The sequence below is a fragment of the Alnus glutinosa genome, chromosome 7, assembly GCF_958979055.1.
Source record: "Alnus glutinosa chromosome 7, dhAlnGlut1.1, whole genome shotgun sequence".
Taxonomy (NCBI): Eukaryota; Viridiplantae; Streptophyta; class Magnoliopsida; order Fagales; family Betulaceae; genus Alnus; species Alnus glutinosa.
The window spans coordinates 1,332,887-1,346,167 of NC_084892.1; the positions used below are offsets into that span (position 1 = coordinate 1,332,887).

Genomic DNA, 13,281 nt, shown 5'->3' on the forward strand with positions numbered 1-13,281 from the left:
TGCCCCACTTCTCCATTGTCAGCCCAATATGTCAAAGCTACGAAAACAAGTAGCTCATGCATGTTGTACCTTTGAATTTATCTGCATGTCATGCTCTCAACTATTGTTTTGACATCACGAATGGTAAACAAAACTTTAACTTCAAGTTTCAACATCTCTCCAGCCACTGTTTTCAAAAAAATTGATAAGACATCTTTAGGATTGAAAACCAAATGAAGGGTTGTGTCATTTGGAATATTTAGTGAGGATAGGATCCTATCATCTTCAAGAACTTTTCCATTGTGGACAACAGAGTACTGATCCGATTGAATCCCCTCCTTGGCTTGAATGATTGATTTGATATTTTGAATAGTATCAAAAGACCTTACTTCAATTGCAATGATTTTCTTATCCGAAGGAGTTTTAACATTTACTCTCATTCCAAATACATTCTGAACAAAAAGGTAGACAGTGGAGCCCTGCTGAATACCATAATCAACTAGCCTCCGATCATTCATCAGCCAATTACCAACGAAAAAGAGCTCCTGAAGATTCTCAGAAATGCCTGCCTTCTCACTTAACAATGCTTTGAGATTGAGAATTGTCTCATTTCTTTTAACTTTCAAGGCTACTGTGTTTATGATCTTCGTGTATAAACATATCTGAGGCAAAAAGTAGAATAATTTACTTGAGAGCAGTCAAAACTCGTTAAACAATAGAATATATTCTTGGACAAACAAAATGACACTAAAGTATGAGCATCTATCACAAATCCAAGCATCAATTTATGCAAACATATGCAAATGCAAGAAAGCAAACGCCTAATACACAATAGGGTGTAAAGGTAACGCCTTTATTTCCTTCCGCTTAATTTCTTCTCACAATTTAGTATACGACGGACCCACTGTTAAAATTGTTGCTCTTTTAGTGGACTATTTGTCTTCCTAACATGTCAGAAACGTTTGAAACCATTTTCTCCTATTTTTCCTAAATTTTACTCTTTTTCCACCATCCAAAATCTTCACAGAGAAACAAAAATAAAACAATTTCGATTCATTTCTGTCAAAGAAAACATAAATAAAATTGCTCCTCCGAGTCTCAAAAATCCATGCAGTTCAAGAATCATAAAAATGGAATAAAGACTGGATTTCAGACAGGAAAAAAGAAGAAGATGATAATAAAGGGACCTCTTCCTCAGTGTGGCTCGACGGGGAACTGGGATTGCGATTTGTCAGTGCCATAGCAACGCAAAGCAAAATTGGATAAAAAGAAAACCTAAAAAGGCCCTAGATTTTGTATCTGATGACGAACTTGACCAGTGCTCTACGGCCTATATGTAGACTGGTTTTTTGATGGGAATCCGATCAAAGGTTTAGAAAACAACAATCTAATAAATGTGGGAAGAAGCAGATTGGCGCCGCCTGGGAAAAGTGAGTGCATTCACTCTCTCATTCGATTTCTAGTTACCGCCGCTTGGGAAACAACAGACGGCATTGAAGTCGGGAGAGCGAGGGAGACAGAGAGGCGCGCGCGGTGAAACGGTTGATATGCCTGTCAGATTAGCGCATCAGGCCTACGGCCTTTTCAAAATACATGACCAGTAAATCATGGGCCAAAATTATTGGGCCGGGGATTTTTCAGATTCAGTCATTGGGCCTGTATGTAGGCTGTGGAAAAAGCGAAAGGACCATTTAGACCCGTTATTACAACTAGGCTAAACAAGAACCAAGAAGCTAGTTAGCTCACCACTTTAACCTTTTTGTCTGCATATGAGTCTGTCCTTGGACTTAAAAGAATCATCTAAAAGGTGATTACAACTACAAATACATATTTTATTTTAATTATGATCACAATGGGGTAGCAAAAAAGTCTAACCTTGTGATAATTAGAATTTGTTATATGTCTAATCATCAAAATAAATATGAAAATAAATTGACACAACCACATTAATATGTTGGGATAGTTATAGGATAAGAATTTGATTTTTAGTATTATTTATTTTAGGATTGTTCAGGCAATTAAACTTGAATATTTAACAATAATTGGAATGTGGGACTTGATAATAGAGCTTCCCATGTCAAATTTAGGATAGAAGGCACTCGATCCTACTTAATTAGTTTAATCACTTGGCGACATTTAGAACACAAGAATTTTTTTGAAAAAAAAAATGAGGAAAATTTAGAATGAAAAAAAATAAAAAATAAAAAAAAATCCTTACACCATTAATCTCACCATAATCGGAATCCTTTTAGAATTTAAAACTAAACCTTTACTCCGTCTTTACTTGTCGTTGAAAGTTAATCCACACAGGTCGAAACCATGTTGGTAGACAGAATAAGGATAAAAATACTGATATGAAAGTTGATTCACGCCTACATTGTAAAATAATTATGAGATAAAAATGTAATTTTTTTATTCATATACAATAAGTAACCATAAAGTCTTTTTTGTCGGCTTGACATCTTCTCCATATCTCAGCCCATTATGTCAAAGAGATATGCTAACTGTCCAACAATTTTACAAAACAATTGCAAAACAATGCTGATATGTTCAGCATTTATTTATTTATTTATTAAAATAAATGATGAACATATTAATATTGTTTTGCAATTGTTGTATAAAAATTGTGCAAATAATATATCTCTATGTCAAAAAAGTTAACAAAACACCAATTTCATGTATGTTTCATACAACTTTTTTTTTTTTTGGTTTCGTACAACTTGATTAGCTGTAATTGTCACATTATTTAATTAATTTTATTATTATTATTATTATTATTATTATTATTTTATAGATAGTAATTGTCACATTATTAGTTCTCCTTTGTATGGCTCTTCGTAGTCAAAGACATTGGTGATGCTAGTGAATATATGCATGCAATCCAAATTCACAATATTTAAAAAATAAAATAAAATAAAATAAACCGAAGCATTACGAAAAGGGTGTGCAGAACACACAGCAAATCTCAGTCAATATATGCAAGAACTCCAAATTCATAAATGCTTCTTTAAGTAATCCAAGTGACTCAACACAAGGATCGGGATGTCGTCAAGTTTCTGGAGGAAACTCAAACCAGGAGGAGCCTATGTTGAAAGCTCCATCAATGATTATCAGACACAGCAGGCTTAAATAGACTAAGAAACATTCCTAGCTTAAGAAACTTCATTGAAAACCTTGTCCAAGATTAAAGGAAGCACATCAACTACTAAAGTTTATATGTATTTGTAATAGGCATCACGTCTAAATAAGTTGTAAGAAAGACACTTTCAACATATCATCATGTAATATGCCAGTGATCGGTCATCCTGCAATGCTACTCCATCGAAGCATAATTAATTACCTTTAGGGGAGCTCGTAGTTTCTTCTCAATCAGTCTTCAAACTACGAATGGGGGCGTACAGCTTGGTATTGTTTTCCAAATATCATATTTATATCTGAGATTCTGAATGATTCACAGTATTCCTAAGGACCATATGAAGAGTGGAATCCATCTGGACACCATAACTTGCTAGATCACGGTCGTCTTCAAGTTGTTTCCCATTGAATAAAATGCCCAGAATATGAACAGGAATCATTAGTCTGTCAGAAAGCTTGTCTTTGACTGTGTTACTTCGTTGAACAATAAAATTAATGGTCTTCCCACTCCACAACTTAACAAATATCGGGAACGAGGCACGAAACATCTCTAAGACGGTTTCTTCTTTTATGTCATAAGAAGCCAAAGTCCTCCAATCCTCAAGTTGCTTTCCAGAATAGATCAGATACCAATCATTGTCCAGGACACCAGTATGTTTCTGAAAAACCTTGTCCTTGACATCTTTGATGGTGTTACATCGTTGTACATCAAGAGTAATGGTCTTCCCACCCCGTACCTTAACAAATATCTGGATCAAGGCAGGAAGCATCTCCAAGATGGTTTCTTCTTTTATCTCATAAGAAGCCAAAGTCCTCCAATTTTCAAGTTTCTTTCCTGCATAGATCAGATACCAATCATTGTTGTCCAGGACACCAGTCTGTTTCTGAAAAATCTTGTCCTTGACATCTTTGATTGTGTTATATCGTTGTACATCAAGAGCAATGATCTCCCCGCCACCAAGTGCCTTAACAAATATCTGGATCGAGGCAGGAAGCATCTCTAAGATGGTTTCTTCTTTTATGTCATAAGAAGCCAAAGTCTTGCAATCCTCAAGTTTCTTTCCTGCATAGATCAGATCCCAATCAATGTTGAGGACATCAGCCATGCTCCCAACTATTGTTTTGACATCCCGAATGGTAAACAAAACTTTAACTTCAAGATTCAACATCTCTCCAGCCACTGTTCTCACAAAAATTGGTAAGACATCTTTTGGATTGAAAACCAAATGAAGGATTGTTTCATTTGGAGTATTGAGTGAGGATAGAATCCTTTCATCTTCAAGAACTTTTCCATTGTGGACAAGAGTGTACTGATCCGAATGAATACCCTCCTTGGCTTGAATGATTGATTTGATATTTTGGATAGTGTCAAAAGACCTTGCTTCAATTGCAATGATTTTCTGATCCAAAGGCATTTTAACAAGTATTTTCATTCCAAATGCATTCTGAAGAACAAGGTGGACAGTGGAACCCTGCTGAATACCATAATCAACTAGCCTCCGATCATTCATCAGCCGATTACCAGCAAAAAAGAGCTCCTGAAGATTATCAGAAATGCCTGCCTTCTCACTTAACAATGCTTTGAGATTGCTAATTGTCTCATGTCTTTTAACTTTTAAGGCTACTGTGGTATTGATCTTCGTGTATAAACTTATCTGCGGCAAAAAAGTAGTATAATTTCCTTGAGAGCATGCAAAACTCGTTTAACAATAGCATATATTCTTGGACAAACAAAATAAACCTCTTTGGCTTTAAGCAGGAAACACTTCGCACTATTCAATGAGAACAGAAATTTGACTGGAGAGCAGGAACACAAACAACTATGTAGTAGGCACCATATAAACTTAGGAAGCCAAACTAAGCTGCAGTTTATGGCATGTGTTACAAGCCATTATATGGAAAATGATATTTGATCGGTTCATATTACATATACAAAGAGAATAATTACTTTTGTATATTCATATAATCTAGAAATGAGTACATGATAATATGATCAAGTAAGACGCTTAACCTCAAGTATGAGCATGTATCACAGACAAACCCAAGCAACATTTTAGGCAAACACGTGCAAATGCAATAAAACAAACACCTAATACACACTGAGTGTAAGGTAATGATTCTATTTCCTTCCACTAAATCTCTTCTTACAATTTAGTGTACGACCCACCGTTGAAATTGCTCTTTTAGCGGACTAATTGTCTTCCTAAAATGTGAGAGAAACGTTTACAACAATTTTCTTCCATTTTTCCTTAATTTTACTCCCTTTTCGCACCAACCCAACACTTCACAGAGAAACAAAAAATAAAACCATTTCGATTCATTTCTGTCATAGAAAACAAAAATAAAATTGCTCCTCCGAGTCTCAAAAATCCAATCAGTTCAAGAATCATAAAAATGGAATAAAGACTGGATTTCAGACAAGAAAAAAAGAAAAAGAAAAAAAAAAGATGATAATATAGGGACCTCTTCGTCGGTGGAGTCCGAGGAGCTCGACGGGAAACTGGGATTGCGATTTGTCAGTGCCATAGCAACGCAAAGCAAAATTGGATAACAAGAAAACCTGAAATGATTCAGATAAAATTTTGTATCTGATGGCGAACTCGACCCGTGCTCTACTATGTAGACTGGTTTTTTACTGGGAATCCGATCAAAGGTTTAGTACTACAACAATGTCGTGTAATGCTCGTTGGGTAAAACTTGGATGAAGCAAAATTTCCGGAAATCATCCGGAAATTTTGCTTAAATAATTACAAGAATGTCATTGATAAGTAAAATTTTTGGATGATTTTCGAAAATTTTACTCATCCGTAGCACTGCTCATGGTCATTTGTATTTCACCACGGTGGGCCCCAAACCTTTTTTTGTCTTCTTTTTATTCGCTGTATATTTCGACGTAAAATGATTTCAGAAAAAAATAATTTTTTCAAAAATATTTTTCAGTATTTAGTTCGCACGAAAAAATTTCGAAATGTAAAAATCAGAGTTTGGCAAATGCCACCGGATTCCGGCCAGATCAGGTCATATCCTGCCGGATCTTGGCCATTTTGGCCAGATCAATGGCTGGATCCGGTCATATTCGATGGATCAGTAGTCGAATCCCGGCCGTTTTGGCCAGATCCTGCCAGAGCCAGCCGAATTCCGGCAATATTCCGGCCGGAATTTGGTCCGCCGGTGGCCGAATACCGGCGACCAGATGTTGTCAGACTCCGGCGCCGACTGGATTCCGATGACCGACAATTGCTAAATTCTGACAATCAAATATCAAACGTGCGTGTAAGAATAAAGAGTTTAATTTCGGAAAACGATTTACGGTTTTAAAAATCGTAAATCGTTTTCCGAAAATTAAAAAAAGCTTTTACGGTCAAACCGAAAATGATTTTCGTTGACCATTATTTTCGCTCCTACCAAACACCATAAAATGCCAAAACATTTTTCAGAAATCATTTTACGCCGAAACAAACGAAGCATTAGTCTCTCCTTGGCTTCTTGGAGAAGTTTCTCGACTACTTTTCTTCTTTCACATTGTTTGCCTCTTCTTTACTTCTAGGAGAAGTTTTGTTTGACTAACTACTTTTTTTTTTTTTTTAAGGGAAAATGTAATGATTTCATTAAAACACCCAAAGGGTAACAAAGTTACAGTTTACAGGGACTCAAAATAATACAAGTACCCCAATACAGTTACCCCATAACACAGATCATACCAACAGCTGCTACCAATAAGCCTAGCCAACAGAAAGGTACATCTACGTTGACATATGAACATCTACTTGCACTATGAAGTCGGTCACAAACAATATGTGCTTAAAAGCAAAGACAAGGTTAAATCTAACCCAAAGCAAACTGTCAAAAGCAAGAAAAACAACCAAAGCAAAAATTACCATCGGAGGAAAACACCACCGGAGACGGCGCGTGTAATACCCCTGCAGCAGCCTAAGACAAGAAACTCCCGGGCACCACCAGACACGGCAAAAGATACAAAACGTGGCCATCACGTGCGGCCCAAAGAGTGTAGAACACCCTGGCACGTGAAGACCACGTGCCAATCACCGCTGAGCTTTCCGACCGTAGTAGGTAGCGTCTGAACCAGAGGACGGCGATGAGCAAGGCTAGGGGGCGCGTGTCGACTAAAGGGCAACAGAACAGCGCAGATCTGGCCTCAAAAAGATTGATGAAACTGAAACCCCGGCCAAGTCCTTCCGCCAGCAACACGATCGGCGTACTCTCCCCCTCCGGAGCCTCTCTGAAATGTTTTCCTGCCAAAACCAAAGAAAACTAAAAGAAACTAAAAAACTACACAAACCTCCATAGTTCAAATGGACCAGGAGGACTAAAAACCACCACCGAAACAAGTTTGAGGGGACTCAAAACTCCAACAGCCCTAATGGCTTGGAGACTCTAGCCTCCGCTGGAAAACCAGGGAGAAACAAAAACTCTCTAGCCCGAAAATGGCTAAGAGAATAAGCAAAAACCGGGAGGAGGGAGGCTTGGAACCTCCCTCCCCCGGCAAACGACAAATACTGGTAGGGAGAAGTTTCTGGAGAAAGGGGAAGAGAGCTTTGGATAGCCTCTTCCTCCTGACTGACTACTGTTATTGGATAATTTTTTTTTTTATTTTTTATTCTTTATTTTTAGATAACCATTTATTTTATCTCATAAATCAATAGATTTAGATGATTTGATTATCGTATATTAAGGAATTTGTTAACCCTAATTTAAGGGATATGTTTTTATTTGAAATTATTCAAATCACATGTAGAGTTCTATAAATAGAGCATTGTATTCAGATCAAATATAAATGAAAGATATAGCCTATAGGGCTTTAAATTATGGGTGTATGATATAGGCTGAACTACCTTAATCTCTGTATCTTTCATCTCTTTCCTTAACGTCAATTTTTTTGATACGTGGATATCATTTTTGTTTTTTTTTTTTTTTTTTTTATTTTTTTATTTTGCTTCCCTTTACTCTCTTATCGTTTTGTTTATAATTTTCATATGGTATTACAAAATAAAATGAGATACGAGTCTTTTATTTCTTTTATTTTTATTTTTATTTTTTATATTCTAGTTCTTGATAGTCAATACTTTTGCAGATCTTAAAGCAAGAGTAACCGATAGCCATTCTTCAGCCATTCGATGTTCAAGATCAACGGCTAACAGATCGTTCATTTTGCGGGGTATGTTAAAGGATATAAATATTTTGTGATAACTGTTGATTTATATATGATTTGACTACTGCAAATTAAGGGATTTGTTAACCCTAATCTAAGAGATATGTTTTTATTTAATTATTCAATTCACATGTAAAACTCTATAAATAAAGCCTTGTACTCAAATCAAATATGAAGAAAAGATGTAGTCTATAAAGCTTTAACGTGTGAATGTAAGTCATAAGCCAACCACCGTAATCTTAGTATCTTTTATCCTTTTCCTTTATCTCTTGATTTAATTATCAGTTTCTATAACTATCACTTTTATTTCTAAGGAAGCTTATTCGGTCTGGACATTGTGAAAATATAACAGAAGAAAGAGAGAGAGATATACATGTCAGAGCGTTTGGTAATTTTTTTTTTTTTTTAATAATAATAGAAAGTGATTCACGTCATATAAATGTATTAAATTTTATAAAAAAAAAATTAAAAATTAAAAATTAATTTTAATTTTTTTTTTTTTTTTTTGAGATACGTGAAAATAAAGAGAAAAGAAGTTAACATCATTTACCAGACAGAACTACACTCTTTTGGCTTCAGATTTTCCCATGTTATTCGAAGGTCGAGCAATGGCTTACAGAATTATGAGTAATCTTTTTGTATACTTTTTATTATTATTATTATTATTTATTTATTTAATGAGAATGAGAGTTTGGTATATCGAAACTTTTATGTTTGAGTAGTTTTTTTTTTACTACTTTTTGTACTTCATCATTTTTGTAAGTTTTATTATTTTTAGTTATTTTTATTAATTTTTAAAGATATTTATTTTTTGTTCTTTAATTTTTTTTACATTGTACCATGTGTTAACACCTGAGAGTAAACACGTGGCAATCCGTTAAATTTTGGACTGAAAAATGGATGGAGGTACCATATCCGTCTTTTCTTAAAATTCAGGTACAATTTACGATGCGAATTGAAATTAAAGTACTAAAAATTAAAGTTTTCAAATCACAGATACCAAAAATGTTTTTAACCTTACTTTTTTTTTAAAACTTCATAACGTTTTAATTTAATTTAATTTTTTTACTTTTTGTATTACATTAGTAATTTTTTATTATTATTCAAATAAAAAATTTCACTATCATACAATTTTATTTTATTTTTCACTTTTTCATATATATATATATATATTTTTTTCACTATATATCACATCAATCACATTTTACAATTAATCTAAAAAATTCAACTCAATAATCTTTATTTTTGATTTTTTTTAACCCAAAAAAAAGAAAAAAAGATTGTCAAAAAAGTAATTAAAGTGATATATAAAATAATTAAAAAAAAATTATTAAAAAGTGATCGATAAGATATAAAAAGTAAAATATTTTGAAGTTGAAATTGAGAAAGAATTTCTCGTCGGCTTCTTGGAGAAGCTTCTCGACTACCTTTCTTCTTCCACCACAGGTTTTGCCTCTTCTTCGCTTCAAGGAGAAGTTTTGTTTGACCGACTACCACTTTCATTTAAAAGGAAGCCTTTTCGGTCTGGAGTCTGGACAGAGTGGTGTGCGAAAAATATAACAAAAGAAAGAGAGCAACTTTTGTTAAGGAAAATTCCTCCCCTACCCAAGGTGGGGCCGGTTTTGCCCTCCAAGTGAGATTTCAGACACCGGAAAGGATTGGTCCCCGGACAATAACCTTGGTCGCAGGAAGCCTTTAATATTTATGAAACCAGTCAAATCAAGTCAGGGAAGATATGAGACGTCTACATGGAGACCTGTGCTTGACAAGGGTAAAAGAGACATATAGCACATAGGGGTATAAAAAGGGAGTACAGAAATTATTAAAGGGCAATTGATTATTATCTGAGATCTCTCTCTCTCCTCTTCTTACAAACACTGGACTGACTTGATCGTCGGAGGAGGCTCCGCCGGCACCCCCAGCGAGTCTTTGTTGTTTTGCAGGTCAAGGCGCGGATAAAGGGACGTCTCTGATGATGCCACGTCACCGGCCCAAAAAAAAAATCATCAACAACTTTGTAAGAGATATATATATATATACTCTTTGGCTTCAAATTTTCTCATGTTATTCGAGTGCCGAGCAACGGCTTCGACAATTAAGAAGATTAACTGGGATGCTTCTTTAAACAAAGACAAAAAGATTATGGGCATTGGGATTGTAATGAGGGGTGCTGCAGGTGAAGTTGTGGCGGCATTTTCGAAAGTTGCCCCCTATATCACTGATCCTCTTATAGCTGAAACTGTGGCTGTCTGATTTGCTGCACAATTCGGTTGTAATGTGGGTTGTCAACAGGTAATTCTAGAAGGTGATTCCCTCGGTGTCATTTCAGATTTGAAGAAGGCAGGCCCTAGTGGGAGTGTTTGCGGGCAATTAATCTCGGTTACTAGGACTCTCCTCTATAGTTTATACCTTTTTATTTTTAGGGATAATTGCACAGTTGGTCCTTTTGGTACTGTTTAAAAAGTTCATGAGAGGTCCTTATGGTTAGTAATAATTACAAATCGATCCCTACATTCAAATTCCGTTAAAAATTTTAACGGATTCCGTCAAATGCCACGTCAGCGCCACGTGTCGCCATCTTATTGGTAACACGTGAAGCTGACATTTCCATCTTAATAAAATAATATAAATTTATTAAAAAATAAATAAAAATACTTATTTTTTAAAAAAAATTCAAAAAAAAAAACAAAAAAAGAAAAGAAAAAAGGTGGCAAGGGGGTGGCCCAGCCAATGGGGGTGGCGCACGGCCACCCCTAGATCTTCTAAGGGTGGCCCAATGGCCACCCCCTACCATTGGGGGTGGCCGCGCGCCACCCCTATTGGCTGGAGGTGGCCCAATCACCCCTTTGCTGCCTTATTATTATTTTTTTTCTTTTTTTTTTTTTTGTTTTTTTTTTAATAAATTCATATTTTTATATTTTTTTTTATTAAGATGGACACGTGTCGCCATCTTATTGGCGACACGTGGTGCTGACGTGGCATTTGACGAAATCTGTTAAAAATTTTAACGGAATTTGACTGTAGAGATCGATTTGTAATTATCACTAACCACAAGGACCTCCCATGAACTTTTTAAACCATAGGGAGTAAAAAATAATTATGGCATACCACAGGGACCAACGGTGCAATTATCCCTTATTTTTAATCATGTTAAGAGAAATGCTAATAAGGCAGCTCATTGTCTGGTTAAATTTGCTTTTTCTCACTTGTTTGATAAAATCTGGATAGGGCCGGGTGTTTGTCCCTCGGTTATCCAACATATTGTAATGTCAGAGCAAACAACCATTTTTTGATGAAAGAAAGTTACTCTATTTCTCCATAAAAAAAAAAAAAGAAAAAAAAAAAAAGAGAGAGTAATCCAATGTATTAAGACTTTTGAGTTTAAATGATTTTCTCAGTATTATTTTATATATATATTTTTATAGTAAATTTTTTTTACGTCGTTTTTGCCAGTAGATGTAAGCAATTTTTTTTTTTTTTTGAAGGGGCAGTAGGCTTGTTAGAGCACTATCAACAGTTTTTCTTTTTATATATATTTTTTAATTTAAGAAGCTAAACTATTTTTTACTTTCATATTTAAATGTACCTTAACAATAGCTTTCTTTATCTTTTTCTTATTCTATTTAAATTTAAATATTATTTCAAATAAATGCTAAAGGAATAAAAGAAGAAAGAAAAAGTTTTTTATATTAAAATAATGTTAAGAAAATCACTTTTACTTCTCTAGATCGAGAAATACTACAGGTACTAGAACTTTTACAAATGGAGACTTACAAACTGACGTGGAATCTGATGTGCCGTTTTCTCAATTAAAAAACTTAAGAGGCGTTTTCTTTCACGTAGTGTACAATTATTTTTTCTTTCTAAAAAGCTGAGTTCTTTCTCTCTCTCTCTCTCTCTCCAAACTCTTCATTTTCTAAGAACCAAATCCTCATTGCCCGCTATTTGAAAAATCTGTTTTTTGTCTTTTCAAATAGCAAATTTTTAAAAATGTAATTTCCAAACAATTCATTTTAACCCATTTAATTTAAAATTGCACTTTTTGTTTACAAAATCGCAATTTCAAACGCACCCTTAATTTAAGGAACAATAAAAAAATCTGATTCAATGGCTTTTTTCTTTTTTCTTTTTTTATGAGTTTTTTCTACATTTAAAGAAGAAAATGAAATGTAAGAAATATGCTGCTTGTACTTTTAAGTCAAACCACTTAAATTTTGATATTTTATGTAATTGTTATATTTTCTGATTTATTAAGGATCCCTACAAGTATATATTGTCTCAACAAACAATCTAAGAAGTGTGGGAAGAACCAGATTGGATTTGGCGCTGCCTAGGAAAAGTGTATTCTTTCTCTCTCACTCGATTTCTAGTTTCATGCCGCTTGGTAGGGGTGGGCAAATTATTCGATTACCGCCTACCGACCGCCGCTGAAACGTCATCGACCGCCTACCGACTTATTTCGGTTCGGTAGTTAGTATAATTTTTTTTTTCCAAAAAGTCGGTTCGTTAGTTGGTAGATTTTTTTATTTTTTTCCCGCTTTTTTTATTATTATTTTTGAGTTGGGTTAAAAACGGATCGAAAAGCGAGTCAGGTAAAACCAGAATACAATTTTAATTTTAATTCAACACCCAAACAACATTTTCAAACATAATATAATATAATACAAAATAAAGCAACACCCAAACATACCCTTAGAGTTTGCAACGGCAAAGTAATAAATTTATAGGTTCAAAACAACACCATTTTTCTTTGTTAAAAAATAAAATATCACTAAACACTAAATGCTGACGTTTATTAATTCTATTTTTAAAACATAAAATAAAATCCAGAAAATCAGAATAATGTTATAAAACAAAACTAAATCCCTATTCCACCTTCACTTGTAGTTGAAAGTCAATCCAAACAGGTCGAAACCAAGTCGATAGACAAAATACAGGTAAAACACACACCCCTAAATTGGCCATTCGGAAACATTGATACGAGAGTTGGTTGAGAT

The 13,281-nt window shown here is 34.5% G+C and overlaps 2 protein-coding genes across 2 annotated transcripts; both read right to left on the reverse strand.

Moving 5' to 3' along the window:
- On the reverse strand, nucleotides 1–1,423 carry LOC133872483 (uncharacterized). The gene is made up of 2 exons (XM_062309992.1): nucleotides 1,167–1,423; nucleotides 1–641 (listed from the first exon to the last, which is right to left on the reverse strand). The coding sequence occupies exons 1-2, from the start codon at nucleotides 1,218–1,220 to the stop codon at nucleotides 78–80; spliced, it is 618 nt and encodes a 205-aa protein (XP_062165976.1). The 5' UTR covers nucleotides 1,221–1,423; the 3' UTR covers nucleotides 1–77.
- Nucleotides 1,424–2,954: 1,531 nt separating this feature from the next.
- LOC133872256 (polyubiquitin-like) lies at nucleotides 2,955–5,790 on the reverse strand. Its single transcript, XM_062309729.1, has 2 exons — nucleotides 5,578–5,790; nucleotides 2,955–4,769 (listed from the first exon to the last, which is right to left on the reverse strand). Exons 1-2 carry the CDS (start codon nucleotides 5,638–5,640, stop codon nucleotides 3,408–3,410), a joined length of 1,425 nt encoding a protein of 474 aa, XP_062165713.1. The 5' UTR covers nucleotides 5,641–5,790; the 3' UTR covers nucleotides 2,955–3,407.
- Nucleotides 5,791–13,281: the final 7,491 nt, after the last annotated feature.